Here is an 18,069-nt window from a genome sequence, read left to right on the forward strand (position 1 = left end):
TATACCAATAACTGATCTAAGATGTCATCGACAATGCCTCAAGGTAGTTGCTGATGGTTCCTGAACCAAAAAAGCCAATGGCTAAAGACGCTGAACCAAAGAACCCTAAAGTACATATAAAATATAATATGCCCTCTATGAATGGTATAAACTGCATCACAGGCCCTTTTTAAAACTTCCTTTTCTCCATTCTGATGGTGTTTTGGCTACAGGTGTGAAGAGAGCCACCTAGTCATGGCAGACCAGTCTGATCTGGTGGTTTTTAATTACATGTTTAATCCTTCCTGTACGACAGTGACAATAGTCCAACTGCTATGGACTGCCTTTTTTTTTTTTTACTTTTTACTACTAAGCATTTACAAGGGGATATTTGAGACTTTGGATTAACAACTTTCTTATTTAACGGATGAAAGTATGTAATAAACTTTTTGGGAAAATCCCCCAAAAATGTATTGTTGTTACGGAAGGAGGATTTTACTGCCTTCTAAAACAATCATGCATTATAAAAACCCTTGCAGAAATATGTCTGATTAACCAAGCTATAAACCCACTTTAATAGAGCTTTTTGGCATTACTGCTAATTACTATCACATTTCAACTGTTCTAAACCTGAAATGTGTGGAACAAACTACCTAGGCAGTAATTCTAAAATATAAAACAATATTGAAAGGACCAGCACTGAAGAAGAACAGTTTCTAAGTAGTTACAAAGTTTATTACAATCACACAACTTATTCCTTTATGTCCACGAATTTTTATGATATAATTGATGTATGTGTACTTTCTACGGAAGGTATATTTTTAGCTATTGATGAATGATACATGTATTTTTTTATGTGATTGTAATAAACTTTGTAACTACTTAGAAACTGTTCTTCTTCAGTGCTGGTCCTTTCAATATTGTTTTATATTGTAGAATTACTGCCTAGGTAGTTTGTTCCACAGATTTATTCCCTGACCTAGGGGTTGATTGTCATTTGTTCTAACAGGGAACCCTTGTTGTTTACAAGTACTAAACCTGAAATGAACAGCTGGAAGGTCTTTGAAGCAGCAGGTCTTAGGAGTTTCTCCTCAGTCTATACCTAGAAGTACAACTTGTCCAGTTACAAACGGTTTCTCAAAAAAGGGTTGTCCTGTGCTCTATATTGATTTTGTGCATTACTCCCCCACACCCAGATATCTGGCCTACAACAGAGGTAGGCAGTGCAGCAAGCATTTACATTTTTAATAAAAAAAAAAAAAAGCTTACAGTGCTTCACAATATTTAAAAGACTGAGGCAGATTAGGAGTCTGCAATAAGGCTCCACGCTGAGTTGAACTGGTCTCAGCACCTTCTTGTAACCCATACTCTACAATGTGAGGGTTGGTCTACAAGGATAGTCATTTCCAGCCAGGAGTTAAATGTGATGTCCAGGGCACCATCTCAACCCATGTAGCCTTTCACTTAGGCCACTAGGAAATTCTCAGGCTCAAAGAGGCCTCAGTCCAAACTGTGCATTTCAATGCGTCCATAGTACAAGACGGGCGCACCCACACCAGTGGATGTGGAGTCACACCTGGGAACAGCTGCCTGCATCTCCAAAGTCAAGACTTTGCTGCATGGTGCAGGATTCGCTTCTCTTGTGTATTCTTTCGCCATGCCTCAAAAGGGTACTCAGAAGCTAGCAGTGCACAGTGTCCTTCAGAAGAGCACACATACGAGTCAGTGCTGCTAGGACGGCTGTGAAGGATCTGACCCATTAGTCTTCCCGAAGGCCGCACTGGCTCCGGTGAGGTAGGCAGCTGCTGGTGGACTTTCACTCCGTTCCTGTTTCACGGCTGTGAGCGCAGGGATTCCTGCAAGGGCTAAGCTGGCGCTGGCTGTGGGAGATGGCTGTTGCAAGACGCCTTGGGGCTGCGGAGTCTTGCCATCGGCCGCTGTTGGCAAGGACACCACAATGTACTTTTGGACGTTGCCAGTCGACGTGCTGCTGGGCGTGGTCTGTGACGTAGACACTAGCTTGACAATGGGCTGGATGCTGGGGACAGTAGTCGTGACCGGGGAGGTGGAGGTGCCGGAAGCTGTGGTGCTGAAGGTGATCACCTACAACAGAAACAAAACACAGTTCAGTCAAGCATTGCTAAAGAAAATGCAAATGAAGGTAGTTAACCGCATTAAAACCACTTCTTGAGATATTCGAAGTGCTGCCCACAACACAATAAATTATGCATTTTGGTTTGTGTTCTCTTGAAATCTGAGCTCAAGATCTGAAGACAAGAGGAAGAATGAGTTACTTAACTGTAACATCAGTTCCCCAGTAAGGTATCTTTATTAAATTGATAAAACGTGATAATTTAGCCAGTGGGCAGGACTATTCAGAGTTTATGAAGATTGATAAAGATCCCTTGTTAAAGAATAAGAAAATGATATGGTTTACACAAAGAGTAAGCACATCAGAAGAAGTAAGAAGTGCAACAAAGAGTATAGCAGTTTAAACACTCCAGTCACCATGGTGTTTCTGTGGAATTCAATCGGGTGTTGTGGGGAAGGGTGTGGAGGAGGGCATGCTTCTGTGATTTCCAATAAGCACTGCAGTGAGACTCTTACAGCGTAATATGCACCCGCAGAGCCACCACTACTGTATTTAACGTGTACTTCACAAGTGAACAAGTACATCATATGTTTGTTCAAACCAAAAATTAGTGCTACCGTGATTTCCCTGAAACATGCAGGTCAGAGACTTTAATTCCAGTAGGATTGCTTTCTTTGTTAATGCACCTTCTGCAGAAATGTGGGTGCAACTTGAAGGGTAGAAGTTCCGATCCTTGTCAGGCTACTGCACCATAGCTCCCATTGCCAAAATGTGTACTCCAAAATGTTGCCTTCCGTCTTGGGCAAATCAAATATTTTGGGGCTATGCACTAATGACTGGAGTGCTGATGAAACCAATTGATCATCAAACAAAGACTGGGACACATATGAAGCAGAGTCCCAAAACCACCCTTATGTCCAAAAATGCACATTTTAAGAGGGCCCATGGCACTCCCCTTATTATGCAAGTTTGGATTTGTAAAAACGGTTTCCCAGTTTTAAAAATCATCATCTGCTCAAAAGAACATCTTACCTACCTTCTTAGCAACTTATCTGGCAGAGACTATATCAAGCTGCAGATTCCTTAGTTCGAATTATCCCCAGGATTTTTTTGCGAGCTGTACAACTGCAGTGCCTGTATAGGCACAACCCAGGTGCTCTAACGTCAGTTTCTTTTTGAGACTTTCCACACCAGAAGCGCGGTGCCACAAAGAATACTAACCACTGGTGTGGATAACCAGCACCCTGAAAGATGAACAGCCATGTCCCTGTAAATCCGTTCGCATAGCGGGGAGGATGGGTGCTTCTAGATAGTCTCTACCACATAAGGCGTTACCGAAGGTTAGGTAAATTGTTCATCTGATAGACTTCTAGCCACAGATTCCTTACCTTAGAATAGATGGCCAAGCAATACCATCCCGTAGGTGGGTCTGCGAACCAATTTCACACAAGGAAGTACTGCAGGCCCCAACGGGCCAAGTGCCCATCTCAACATATCTGATTCTCCAGGCAGTAGTGCTTTCTGAATGTGTGCACTGCGCAGAGATGCACGTTGCTGCCTAGCAGATACCCAGGGTCGGAACTGGACGTGTTAATGCAGCGGTCATAGTTTTGGCCCTGGTGGAATGAGCATGCAAACCCTCAGTGGGTCGCTTTTTGGCCAATGCGTAGCAGAACTTAATGCAGAGCAAAATCCATCTGGAGATGGTCGGCTTTTGCATGCCTCATCCTCTCTTCGCCACAACATATCCCTCGAAGAGTTGGTTGTCCACCAAGAACTCTCCTGTGTGGTCAAAGTAGAACAACAACGCTCCTTATGGGTCTAGGCGATGTAGAGGAGCACAAAAAGTAGGCAGGATAGTGGATTGGCCTACATGAAATGGAATGATCACTTTAGGACAAAAAGGAGGCTCTTCTGCGAAGCACCAGTTAGTCATGAGAGATGGTGACGTAGTGTGGCTTTGACAACAAGGCCTGAAGCTGACTGACTGGGCAGATGATAGTGAACTCTGGCGACAGTCAGTCTTCAAGATAGGGGGAAGACTGGCACCCCTCGGCAGATGTACTGCAACGACTGCCATCACCTTTGTGAACATCCGAGGGGCACTGGTACGGTCAAACGGAATCAAGGTTAACTGAAAGCGCTCGTAGTCAGCCATGAACCGCATGCAACGGCTGTGACTCACTGGAATGTAGAAGTAGGTTTCCTGCAAGTCCAAATGCTATTATCCAGTCTCCTGGGTCCAGGGCACACATGACCGGAGCCAGTGTGAGCATCCTGAACTTCTTCTTGAGGATGAAATTGAGTGGGTTTAGGAATAGAACCAAAACCTCTATCCTTTTTTCGGCTTCAAGAAGCAGTGTAAATAGCAACAGCACCCTACTTCTGGCACCCTGGCACCCTTTATGGCTCCCTTAGTCAAGAGAGCTGTGACTTCCTGGCAGCCAAGAGACAGGTGATGCTCCGTCAGCCGGTCGTAAGATGGTGGTGGGGTGGGACAGGGTAGGGTTTAGTCACAAAGGGAAGGGAGTATCTGCAAAACCCACCTGTCCAATTTTATGGACCGCCAGCGGGGCAGGTAAAGGTGAATCCTGCCGGCAACTGGGTGCCCATGATGGCGGGAGGAGAGAGGGAGTGGGTAGTGGACCAGCCTGACCAACTGGGTATGTGGGTACCACGCCCTTGGGCACACAGAGGCTGGGGAGCATGCGCAGCGCAGTAGCTGGGAGGGTAGGTAGGTTGGAAGTTCCTTCCGTAGCTGCAAAAAGTGGATTATGGTTCACAGGTGGCCATGGAGAGGCCCAAGGACCTGGCCGTAGCCCTACTATCCTTAAAGGGCTCCGGCGACAAATCTGCTTTTTTATCAGACACAGGAGCCATCAAAAGGCATGTCCATGAGAGATGATTGGCCATCCCCAGAAAAGCCAAATGTTCTCAACCAGGCGCGGCACCAGAAGGCCACAGTTGACAAAACTGTGCTGCCTAGTGAGTCGGTGGTGCCCAGTTGACATTGTATTGTTAACTTCATGGCATCTCTCCCATTGGCCAAAACCTAGGAAAGTATGGCCCGGTCATCCTCTGGGACGGATGGCAGCACCTGCACCACCGTATCCCACAGAACGTGGGAATAGTGTCTCAAAAGACAAGTGGTGTTCACATACCAGTGCCAGGTTGTCGGAAGAGAAAACGTTCTTCCCTAAAGTGTCCAGCCTCTTAGATTCCCCATTCTAGTGTGCGGTAAGGAATGCACCAGATTTACATGGGACGTAGAGGCTTGGACCACCAAGCTCTCTGGGGTAGGGTGTTGCATGAGCAAGTTTGGGTCCACAGGTGTGTGGAGGCGGCGGCAATCGTTCTATTTACAGGAGCCCAAGCAGGACGTGCGAGGGCCTTGCTGAACGGAAGTAGCATTTCCGAGGGGGGTACTCCCAGTTGTAGCACCTGTCAAGAGGTCAGTCTTGACTGCCACCGAGGGCAACTGACGGTCAAGAACCACAGCTGCCTCCGCACCACCATAAGAAAGGACGCTCCCTCCCTCGTAGCCATGGTAGTGGGAGAAAGCAAGCCAGTATCTGGGGAAGTGCCCAGTACATTGGCCTCATTCAGGTCCTCACAACAGTCCATGTTGGCATCATAATGTTGGTATTCTTGAGGGTCCAGCGACCCCTCCCATTCCTTCAGAGTCTAAGCCCATAAGAATAGAGCTCAGTTGGTGCCGGAGTCTGTGCTGGGAGAAGCTCCTACGGCTTCGTACCGAGTCGGGGATAGGAAAGGGAAGGTGGGCACTAACAGCTTCAGCCTTGGGATCTGGGCCAGGGAAGGTCTGGAGTGGCATGGTGTGCAAAAAAACTATGGATTAAAACCAGATCTGTAACAGGGGGAGAATGTTCGATTTGTTCAGCATTTCGCCCACGATTTGTTCTTTTTGCTTTTGTTGCCCTAAGTGGGGAGGGTATGCCCCAGACGTGGGTCCCTTGCTCACTGTGCCACTAGATTCAAGTTAGCCTGGCTGATGAGGGGTGATACCCTGAAAACTGTTTCAGGATGCTGGTTTCAGGTCCAGAGAGGATCTGGCTTGGCAGTTCGGGATGGACTATTCCAATGGGGAGCAGGGTCAAGACTGATATGCATATGGCGGGGTCCAAACTGCGGTGGTGTGGTGAGCAAAAATACAATGTATTAAAGCCAGATCTGTGAATGAGGGTGAATGTTTGATTTATTCAGCATTCAGTCTATCATTTGCTTTTGCAAAAGATGGCACGACCAGTGCCGATCCAGATCTGTCTCGTCAGCCAACTGAGGAGGTGAAGTCGGATAAAGATTTTTACCATAATGGGCCGACAACTTGGATTGTAACAAAGATCTAGGACTCAGTTACGACTCCTGGATAGTTGCGGCAGAGCATGTCGAACCACCAAAAGCTTGAGGGCCCTTAAGGCATTTGGGTGCATGGCGAGGCAATGGGGCAGGCCTTTGGGTCATGGTCGCCCTTAAGCACCAAAGGTAAACAAGGTGCGGGTCCGTCACAGACATCCGTCGGTGACACGCTACCAAGGGGTTAAAGCCAGCCTTCTTCGAAGACATACCTGTCACACCAGGAGATAAAACCTCAAAAACACGTAGACTAAAAATGCAGAAAAAAAAGTTAGTCAAAAAGTGACTAAGAGGCTCTTAGTCAAAAAGTGACTAAGGGGCTCCTTCTCAATCTACTCTAACTGGCACGAAAGAAAAGAATTGACATCAGCGCGCTTGGGTGGCGCCTATATAGGCACTGCAAACATCTCTTCTGGCATGCCACGAACAGCTGAATGACTCCACCTACCGGTGAGCCGGGGTACTGCTCCCGGAAAATATTTGGATCCAGCCTGACGCCTAGGGAGAATTTGAAGGTAAGGAATCTGCAGCTAGAAGTCTTTATTAGATACTTCCTTTAATGGGGATGTAGCTTGTTACAGTACTTACAGATATAAAGCAGTAAAATGCGTATTATGGTGTTCTTTTGCCTAGGTAAAAGCTTTTTACCTGCTGTGTGTTGCTGCTGCCCGAGGTAGAAGACATCACAATGAATTTAGTTGGTGGTGGTGAAGGCTGCGTTGGAGTGGAGGGTCGTGCAGACACCAACGTCTGCACAATAGGGTTGATGGAGCTTGGCACCTTGATGATGCTTGGCGTCCGTGATGGGTTCTGGGACTGTGTACCCTGCGCCAGCGTCAGAGTCTGTCTGGGCTGTGAATAAAAGAGGAAACAAAGCTATTAATGGCTGCTGCAGTAATCAGCCTAGAGTGGTCCTGGTTGACACCAACCCAAAAGGATATTAAATACAATTCTCTGAAATAATCCCGCTCTCTGCTGCTCCCAGCAGGCTACCCGTGTCACATAAACATGGCGCCAATACCTGCTGCTGTTCCTGCATGTCAACGCAAGTTCATGGCCCTCCCCCCTGCAACTGCCTTCACTCTTGCACAAACAGACTGCTCACAGATGTGCAAACATCCAAGTTACCAAATGTGTCACCTCAAACCAGAAGCAGAAACAGGATACTGAAGAAATGGCCACGATATGTTTTGAGTATGCTGAACATTTATCTGCACTATCATGGTTATTTCGCATCCAATGGGATTCTGCAATACATCAAGGTACAGCCTCTAAATAATTTCATTTTAGACTGTCACAGATTAAAATCCTATTACTTAGTGCTTTCACCTTTGTAACACGATACTTATTCTGCAGTACCCTGACGCTCATCGGTGCAAAGTCTAAGCTTTATAAAACATGGCTAACAAGAATTTCCTCTAAATTATGTTAATAATTTCAGAGACTATGCATGTTTCATTTAGAACTCTTTAATGGGTGCTGCACATACCTGGGTGATGGTGAGAGTTGTCCGATTCACCTGCTGTGCTTGCATCGCCGCCTGCGCCCGTGCCTTCACCACGTGAGTGCAAAGAAGCGGACCCAGGTAGCCGTAATCGGCCTTGTACTGGTCTTGGTTGTCTGGTGGGGATCTGATCTTAGCCAGTACCGGAGCGCAGTGCTTCTGGGGTGGAGGGGAGAAAGAGCGGTTATTTCAGAGCCAAAACCCTAGAATGAGAAGCTGGCAGTCGGGATGAGAAAAGGAAACAGAGGAAAAACAGAGGGGATTAACAGAAAGGATGTAAATGTGCAAGAGGGCAATGCGAGAATTTAAAGGAGGAATAAAGAATAATTAATGTAACAAGATGTAAAAAACATGGGTCATGAGGGAGAAGTAGTGTAAGTGAATGAGTAAGTGAGGGGCCTTCTAAACAGGGGGTTTGGGGCAGCCTTTGGAGAAAAAAATAAAAAGAATTGTTCCCCAATTTCACCTTTATTAACCTAGACTTCAATGTAAGAAGATAGATCAGAAAAGGGCTTGTAAAGGAAGAGGGAGGAAGCCTACGAGAGCAATAAAGTACCCACCATGTACATTTGTGCAGAAGAACACTATACAGATGGTTAGCATTTGATGAAATGGGCACAGCCAAGATCTAACAAACAAACCTAACATTAAAGTCAATAGGTTATAAACTGCTGAGGCAGCAACCAGGGATCCGTTTCTTCTGGAGGAGGGTCATTTTGAAACTTCCTCACCTTCGCCTTTCTCTCAGGGAATCAAATACAAAATGCCAGAGAACTGCTGGAATGCAGTTTTCCAGCTGCAGTATGGTCTTCTCCAATTCACAAACTCCTTTATTGTCCAAAGTGGTTTACAAGCCAAACTCAAGAAGCACCTTCAGTGGTGCAGTCGAGTCACACTGCCTTGGTCACATTCATTCCATTGCCAGCATCTTGAAACCACCAGTACAAAATAAAAATGCTAGTAAACCCCTAAAAAACAAATGTGTCAGTAAAGTTTTCCTGTTTAAACCTCTTAGGACTTTCATCAGTTGTCGAGGCTTCCCAAGTACTCCAGATTGCCACGCTTGAGTTTGAATGACTAAACACTTGATAGAAAAGTGTATTAATGAGTAAAAACCCTATTTATAATCATAGTACACATCTCCTAAGATAAGCATCCTAAGGGGCTGTGGAGAGGGGTTCTGGCACTTTATCAAAGTGAGTTCTGGTTACTCACCAACTCAACTCACCCTAAACTGTGAGGTGTAGTCAGCGGGGAATCCAGTCACAGCACTTCAGGCTCTTGACCAGCTCCCCACATCGAACCAAAGGTAATTGTAGTGGCTCAGTGGACTGATGCATCACTCCAGGAATCTGTATCTGACCTCATGATCACAGGTTTGAATGCTGTATTTGTATGCAGTATTTATAGAGCGCACTGTCACCAGACTGGTATCCTGACGTTAAATTTGCTAAAGTCATGGTAAAAGGCAGGATGGGGGGGGGAGAAGAAGAAACACCAAGGAGATGGCAGGTCATCCCAGCCTTTCACCACTCCAAGGTCGATAAAATGAGTACCATTAAGTAGGGTAACAATTAACATCTGCTATTTCAGCACCAAGAGATCCAAGGCTGAGAGTGCGCTTTACAAATGCACGTTAAGTACATAATGGTGGGTTATTTCAATACGGTGACACTGGAAAAGCAATATTGCATCATACCTAACTTTGACAGTTTGCATTGCTTACTAAGAAATGTTACAAATCTGCTGCTAATCTTTTTCTGGACATAGAGACTGTTTAAAATAGACATCTGGACCCAATGTAGATTCGAAGTTTCATAAAAGATAATAAAATCCTTGAAGGAGTTAAAAATTAGGAAGATCTGTTATTAAAGGTTACTTTCTCAGTCTTCTTTTGTAAGCTACATACTAAAGCACATCTCAAAGGAACCTGAACAAATTAAACTTGCTCCCCATTCAAGAGAAATTGAAATGTGGCCTAGTAAATAGGAGTGGCTGAGATTAATTTAATCCAGCCATCTCTCCTTTTTAGGTCAAGCCTACCAAACTGTACACACAGACAGTGCTGTCTGGTTGCAAAACACCTATTGCAAGCTTTCAGTGGGCTTACAGCCTACCCAGTGCTTATCACTGATTGGCTTTATTGTCACTCATTTGATTGACTCTTATTCGATGGCATGCCTTCTGCTTGTTGTGTTTGTCCCTCACCTGGAGCCATCTCTACGTTCCTTTTGATTGCCTGACTCGTATCCTTCCATCGCTCACGTATAGGGAGCTACTTTAGGTCTCGCCTAGGCAGCACATGCGCTGTCTCTCCGAGACATCACGTGTATGTGAGGTGAAACTCCACCTATTGCCGGGTAATTTCTCCTGTCACTTGCCATTTGTTTAATGTTGGCAGAGTTCCTGTTCGCTAGCTTTTTACTGGCTGTTGGTTCGATACGGACTACCGTTTAGTCCGGAAGCAGCAGCGTCTAACGACTGTTTTCGTCCGCTTTTCCTTTATTATGTGAGTTTGAGGGCAACTTTATTTTACATGCTTACTTTCATACATATTCAGCACGGCGCTAGTCACGAGCGCCGCGCTGTTAATTGTTTGCTTGTTTTCTCCACCCCGACGCCGGGCTGAAAGAACTCTCTGTTTTGTTTGACTTGCACGTCGTGGTGTGCTCCTTCAAGACCTTTTTCTTCCCCCCTCCAGCTTTGCATTAAGAGCCCACTCCCCCTGACTCGGTTTTTCTTTCAGACTTTTGTTTTGCGCGTCACTGCAGGATGCACTTTCAAGCTCCCCCCCACCCCCACCCCCGCATTAAAAACACTCCTTCCCACTCAGTATTTCTTTTGCACTAGGCGTGCTCCAGCCCATGCTGGCTGTGGGTTCTTTTCTATGTGTTTTTTTCAGCACTGGTGCCTGCCTTCTTAGTGTGTGTAATCAGACACGCACATGGAAGCTGGAAGAAACTGTGGGGAGCCATTAACACCGCACAATGGGCTGTCCCTAGAGAAGTAGTCTATCATGGCGTTTTATGTTTTAACTGTAGGAAGGTGGATACCAGACTAGGGTTACCCCAGATTTTTTGCTTTGTGTTTAGCTGGTTTTCGACTTAGTTGGCCTGGGATCCTGCTAATCAGGGCCCCAGGCTATCTGCTCTCACTGTAAAATGGACTCCATGTACTTTAGGTACATACCTAATTGGATGTTGGGTCACCTTATGAGCCCCTGTATAGTGTACCATAGGTACCCAGGGCATAGGTGCACCCATGGCCTACCAGGGGCTGCAGCATATCTTTGCCACCCCTGGCTGGTCATCCAAACTGACAACTGGCTGATCAATCAGCTGGGGCAAGGTCGTGTAATCACCCCTTGCTTAGGTATAGTATTCCTATACCTACCATTATATATAGACACATATATACCTATAAGTCACTCCTATGGCAGGCCTTAACAATCCTGAAGGCAGAGTGCTTAGTTTTATGTGAGATGAGGCTCTAGCAGGAGCTGAGCCTTTCTGCAGCTTTCGGAACCATGTCCTCATAGCTGTTCTATGATGTAGACATACCATATACTCTTAAATGCATTATAATCCTCGCGGTTGAATGCCAACTTTGGTTTGGCTTTATCAAAACATGTCGTGTAAGGTGTCATACGCTTTGGAATACTACCTCCTCGCCAGTTCTGGCGATCGGGGTAGCATTCCACCCTTCTAGAGGGAGAAGACATGTTGTTCCTACTAATCCCGGTTAAAGTTAACCAGAGCCTCAGCATCACAAAATGGATGCTGCTGCCACAGACACAAGTCTGACCTCCTGCTGCTGGGAGTCCTTCCAGCGAGGGAGGCTTGGACAATAGGTTTCCTGTCTTGGGAGGTGCTAGCACCACACCAGACAGGCCATAGTGTATTGGGGCAGAAAGGGCTGAATGAAATGAGACACTGCCTGGGGCACACAAGGTGTCCCATGCATAAACAGGTTCAAACCGGTGCTGGGGCACTCCAGCCCCAGCTCTGGCGCAAAACTGGACAAAGGGAAAGGGGTATAACCACCCCCTTCCCTGGTCCCACCCATAGGAGGGACCTAGCAGGTAATCCAGCCCCTCAGATTAGTATACAGGTAGGAGCCGAGTCAAGAGACTTTAGATTTATCCTGAACTGAAACTTGAAACGAAACTCTGGACCTTCGACGTTCTACTTGAAAATAGAAGACTGAAGAATCTCCCTTGTGGTCAAGGAGTGACCACCCTGTACCTACAGGCACCATCCAGCAATCTGCGGTTTACTTTGTCGACGCTCCCGCCGGAGCCCGAGCACAGAGTCCGACAAGAGCCAGACTTCCAGACTACTCTGACTCCGATCCACAGTCCGTGCAAAGCTGAGACCCGTGGAGGCGACGAGATACGTGGGACCGGCCATCTTAAAAAGCCTGCTTCTTGCTACTTGTGCAGCTTCTGAGACACCCTCGAAGTTGTGCATTGGGGATTTAGAAGCTCCATCCCCGAGCATCAATTGCACCGAAGATCAGCCCTCCAAGAGTTCTGCGTGGGGACCTTCTGCATTTTTCTTCTCGACGCGTCTGTCCGGTTATTTGCCCGTTGGCTAGTGGCCTCTGGGACGACGAACCTTTGAATCTACACCGCCTGCCTGGTTGCTCCAGGTGGGCCCTTGCTTCTCTGCAAAGGAGAGGCCCCATAGACCTTGCTGGTCTATCCTGAAGCGAATATTCGATTCCTGTGTGGGTTGCATTTGCCAAGGCCGGTTGACTCCAATCCGGAAGCCGGCGCCGCCAACAGCGAGATCCTTCGTGGGACAGTCAGTATCCAGCTCCTTGTCATAGTCGACGCCTCCTGGTCCACGTGGCTGCAGAGTCAAGCTTCACGACATCACCTGATTTCTTCGCGACATCGCCTGGTTCCATTCTGGTCACTGGCTAGTGACCCAGACTGTCCCCTCTGCTTTCAGGTACTCTTCATCCTCGATCCGCCCTTGGATCCACCCAGACACTTCTCTTCTGGTCGCCTGCAGCATCTTTCTTTACGGCTCCATAGGATTCAGCGACGAAACCAGACACACTGACACCTATGCACCCGCTTCCTGTGGGTGAGGTAACGCAAGTATCTCGGTACTCCAGTGGGTATTGACTATCCTAGTGTCTAAGTTTCAAGTAGCTTTCTCCTAGTCCATCCAGAAGTGTCCTAAAAGAACTAGTTTCCAATTCTTTCGTTCCCATTCTAACTCTATGGTAACTCGCGTGTGTGTGTTAAGACACTGCACACGCCTCCCGTGGGTCTCCTGCTTCCTAACTCTTGGTAGTACAGCGTAGCCCCAGCGATTCCCTAGGCCTTTCCTTTGTTCGTGACGTGGTCCTTATACCACTATTTTAGTATATGGTTTTACGTGCCCCTAGGGCTCTACTGTATTTTGTGCAACTTATTGTATGATAATTGAGTATCCCGTTATGTGCTTATGCCTCTGACCTCATAAAGAGTTCAGAGGATTGTGTTAGTAATAAATACATATATATTTTTATATATAACTGTGTGGTGTCCTTTCACTTGGTATTAAAGGGGTTACATATGGTAAAACAGCTGGCTTTACATGCCCTCTTGAGTTCAGCCTAAGACTGCTTTGTCCATGCTACCACTAGGATAGTTGGTCTATAAGGTTGACTTTACAACAATCACCAGAAGGGTTGTTTGGACTGATACAGGGTGCCCACTAGAATAGTGGACATCCCATATCAGGCCAACTTCTCACACTAACCACGAGACTGCACAACAACCTCTTGTTTCAGCTTCATTGCGCCCTCCACAAGGGCTCCACGAACCGTCAGAACAGCCGATGTATTAGTGACAGTGAGACAACGTCTGCCGCTCTTGCATCACTCGGTGCTCAGGACCACTCCTGCCCTCTCGGGGTGCTCAGGACCACTCCTGCCCTCTCGTGCCGGACAGCATCACGAGGAATCAACCTGCACCCTACATGTCAAGTCAAGTCAAGTCAGAATTTATATAGAGCACTACATACCCAGAGGGTCTCAAGGGGCTTGAGAAAGGGGGGGGGGGGGGGGGGAGGGAGGATTACTTATCGAATATCCAGGTTTTAAGCTGTTTTCTGAAGGCTAGGTGGTTTTGAGTGAGGCGGAGGTGGGTGGGGAGGGAATTCCAGGTTTTGGCCGCTAAGTAGGAGAAGGATCTTCCCCCCATGGTGGCTTTGTGGATGCGCGGGACGGTGGCGAGGGCTTGGTTTGACGAATGCAGCTGGCGGGTGGGGGTGTAGAAGGAAAGGCGCGTGTTGAGACAATCCGGTCCGAGTTCGTAGAGGGCTTTGTGTGCGTGGGTGAGGAGACGGAACGTTATCCTTTTGTTGACGGGGAGCCAGTGCAGGTCTTTCAGGTGACCGGAGATGTGGTCTTTGCGAGGGATGTCTAGTATGAGTCTGGCTGAAGCATTTTGGATGCGTTGGAGTTTTTTCTGCAGTTTTGCGGTGGTACCGGCGTAAAGGGTGTTTCCGTAGTCCAGACGGCTAGTAATCAGTGCGTGGGTGACCGTTTTTCTTGTTTCAGTGGGGATCCAGCGAAATGTTTTTTTGAGCATGCGTAGGATGTTGAAACATGATGATGAAACGGCGTTGACTTGTCTGGTCATCGAGAGTGAGGAGTCCAGGATGATGCCCAGGTTCCGTGCGTGGTCCGTCGGTATGGGGGCTGTTCCTAGGGCCGTTGGCCACCAAGAGTCTTCCCAGGCGGAAGGGGATGCACCTAAGATGAGGACTTCCGTTTTATCAGAGTTCAGTTTCAGACGGCTGTGCTTCATCCACTCGGCTACTTCTTTCATCCCTTCATGTAGGTTGGTTTTGGCGGTGATTGGGTCTTTGGTGAGTGAGAGGATCAGCTGAGTGTCATCAGCGTAGGAGATGATGTTGAGGTTGTGTTTCCGTGCGATGGATGCGAGGGGGCTCATGTAGACGTTGAAGAGGGTGGGGCTGAGTGATGATCCTTGTGGGACGCCGCAGATGACTTCGGAGGCCTCTGACTTGTAAGGGGGGAGGCGGACTCTGAGTTCTTCCAGTGAGGAACGAGATGATCCAGTTTAATGCTTTTCCTTGAATTCCGATGTTTGAGGCGTTGTATCAGGGTGCTATGGCAGACTGTGTCGAAGGCTGCAGAGAGGTCGAGGAGGATGAGGGCGACTGTGTCTCCGTTGTCCAGTAGAGTTCGGATGTCGTCTGTAGCAGTGATGAGGGCGGTCTCGGTGCTGTGTTTGGCTCGGAAGCCAGACTGTGAGGAGTCGAGTGATTTGTTGGTTTTGAGGAAGGCGGCGAGTTGATTGTTGACGGCTTTCTCAATGACCTTGGCAGGGAATGGAAGGAGAGAGATGGGGCGGTAGTTTTTGAGTTCGGAGGGGTCAGCTGTAGGTTTTTTCAGAAGGGCCCCGAGTTCGGCGTGTTTCCAGCTTTCTGGGAATGTGGCGGAGTTGAAGGAGCAGTTGATGACGTCTCGGAGATGGGGTGCGATAACGGAGTTTGCTTTGTTAAATATGTGATGGGGGCATGGGTCTGTAGGGGATCCTGAGTGGATGGAGTTCATCAGGTTAATGGTGTCTTCTGTGGTAATTGGGTTCCAGTCGAAAAGGTTGTTCTGAGGAGGTGCAGGTTCGGAGGTGAGTGGGGTGGATTCGTTTACGGGTTGGTTGTTAAAGCGGTTATGAATGTCGGCGATTGTCATGGAAGAATGAGGCGAGGGAGTCGCAGAGTACTTGAGAGGGGGTGATGTCGTTTGAGTTGGCGGTGGGGTTGGTGAATTCTTTGATGATGTTGAAAAGTTCCTTGCGGTTGCGAGCGTTGTCGTCTAGTCGGTCTTTGAGTGCTGATTTCTTGGCTGTTCGGATAAGTTGGTGGTGTTTGCAGGTGGCGTTTTTGAAGGCGGTTTGGGTGATAGTGTTTGGGTCTTTTTTCCAAGTTTTTTCAAGGGAGCGACAGAACTTCTTGGATTTCTTGAGGTCATCCTTAAACCAGGGGCCGTTCTTGCTTCCTTGCTTGATTTGATGTTTTTTCAAGGGTGCTAGTTTGTCGGCGGTTTGGGTTAGCCATTGTGTGAGGTTGATAGCGGCTTGGTTAGGGTTCGTTGAATGGGCAGGTGGTTTTTGAAGGAGCGATGAGGATATCTGGTCGATGGTGGTTTTGAACCAATTTCTCCGCAAAGTTGGTTGAGGGTGGTTGTGGATCGTGGTCTTGTTGTAAGTGAAGTGGACGCAACTGTGGTCCGTCCAGTGGAGGGGAGTGGTGTGAGTGAAGGAGATGTGCTTGCTGGAAGTGAAGATAGGGTCGAGTGTGTGTCCTGCGCAATGTGTGGGGATGTTGACAAGTTGTTTGAGTCCGAGATTGGCGAGATTGTCCAGAAGGGTGGTGGTGTTACTGTTGTTGCTCTTTTCCAGATGAAAATTGAGGTCTCCCAGTAGAATGTATTCTTCCGAGGGGAGGGCGTGTGGGGTGATGAAGTCAGTGATGATGTCGCTGAATTTTGTACGGGGTCCTGGTGGCCTGTAGAGGAGGGTGCGTCCGAGTGTGGTCTTGGGGTCGGTGTGGATCTGGAAGTGAAGGTGTTCGGCGATCGCGAGGTGGTCTTCTGAGCTAGTTGAGACGCGTATGGTGTTCTTGTAGACGATGGCGATGCCTCCTCCTGTTTGGATGTTGCGGTCCTTACGGATGATCTTGTAGCCGTCCGGGATGGCTATGGTGATGTCTGGAGCAGAAGAGGCATTCATCCAGGTTTCTGTTAGGAAGGCGATGTCCGGAGAAGAGGTGTCTAGTAGATTCCAAAGGTCGATGGCGTGTTTGTGAACCGAGCGGGTGTTGAGAAGGATGCATTTAAGGTGGTTGGTGTCGGATTTCTGTTTGGTGTTCGTGGGTTTGGTGTAGGTCATGAAACCGGAGAATTTGCAGGGGTGGCATGTGAAGGGTCCATGGGTGTGTCCTGGTGCTGCTTGGGCGCAGTTAGGGAGTCGGCCGGGGTTGAGTGCTAATAGGGTGGAGGCGTCGTATGTAATGCGGGAGGGGTGGGAGGAGCGGGGACCAGAGGGTCTGGCGCTGGGCGCGGTCCAGGCGTGGATGGGCGTAGACGGGCTTACCTTAGGCGCACCTTCGGCGCGGCCGCAGCGCGTGGACGCTGCGCGTTGATTCATCTGTCATAAATGTGGAGTGTAGGGGGGCGGAGCGTGGGAGGGGCAGCTGGGAGGCGGGAGCTGGGAGGAGACACGGGCTCACACTAGTAAACACTCAACAAGATGGCAGCCCGGTACCAGAATCGAAACTGGGGCACAGCCGGAGTGCGAGTCAGGTACAGAAATTGCCAAAAACAATATTCAGGCACTTTACAATTCCCCGCAATGCAAGGCCAATGTGCTAAATATTACTACACAAGCAAGCGATACCAGGCGCTGAATGCGCTCTATCATGGCAAGCAGGCAGCAGTCAAAGAAGTAAGTGTAAACGATACCAGGCACTGCGTATACTTCAGAGCGTTCAATCAGGCAGCAGGGAGTCAAGCGTCTGTTGGGAGGCAGAGCGCAAGGGAGCGACCGTTATGGAGAGAGTCCACACGGTCACATGTCGCTGAGAAACATCATAAAAAGGTTCGGGTTGGTTGAAGAGCAGCATTTGTGCCCAAAACACCAGGAGATGCTGAAGCTGGTCTGCCAACAGGACCACGCACGCCTCTGCTTGATCTGTCGAGAGATCACAAGGCACATACAGTGTACCCCATAGAGGAGGATGCCCAGGAGCATAAGGTGAGCATAAGGTGAGCATAAAGTGGATCTACGACAACAGAAAAGACCAGTTTTGAACCCAGTCACAGGTCCCAAAAGAAAAGCTTGGCAATTTGTGGTGAAAAAAGGGATACATCAAGAGCTCTTTCCACAGCCATCCGTGCGCTCTTTCCTCTCAGCTCTTCTTATTCTTGGCCTCCGCCATCACTTCCTCTCACCCTCTTGTCTTCGGCTTCTGTCATCCTCCTCCGCTTGCCTGGTCTCCTTTCCGTGGAGTCTGTGAACTCACACGGACCACCACTGGCCGGGGCTAGAAAGAACCACAGCTTGTCGTGTATTTCTATAGGTTCTGAATCGATC

At 48.1% G+C, this 18,069-nt stretch overlaps 1 protein-coding gene across 2 annotated transcripts in view; it reads right to left on the minus strand.

Moving 5' to 3' along the window:
* Positions 1 to 1,209: 1,209 nt before the first annotated feature.
* TAF6 (TATA-box binding protein associated factor 6) overlaps positions 1,210 to 18,069 on the minus strand; it is a 102,471-nt gene continuing 85,611 nt past the window's right edge. The window contains exons 13-15 of one of the 2 annotated variants that reach the window (XM_078671638.1): positions 7,935 to 8,108; positions 7,094 to 7,297; positions 1,210 to 2,082 (exon numbers count right to left, since the gene is read on the minus strand). In XM_078671638.1, the coding sequence (XP_078527764.1) occupies positions 1,711 to 2,082; positions 7,094 to 7,297; positions 7,935 to 8,108 (750 nt within the window). In that variant the 3' untranslated portion in view covers positions 1,210 to 1,710. The remainder of the gene's footprint in view (positions 2,083 to 7,093; positions 7,298 to 7,934; positions 8,109 to 18,069) is intronic. The other variant, XM_078671639.1, reaches the window with a different exon arrangement.

This window comes from Lissotriton helveticus, chromosome 12 (assembly GCF_964261635.1).
Source record: "Lissotriton helveticus chromosome 12, aLisHel1.1, whole genome shotgun sequence".
Taxonomy (NCBI): Eukaryota; Metazoa; Chordata; class Amphibia; order Caudata; family Salamandridae; genus Lissotriton; species Lissotriton helveticus.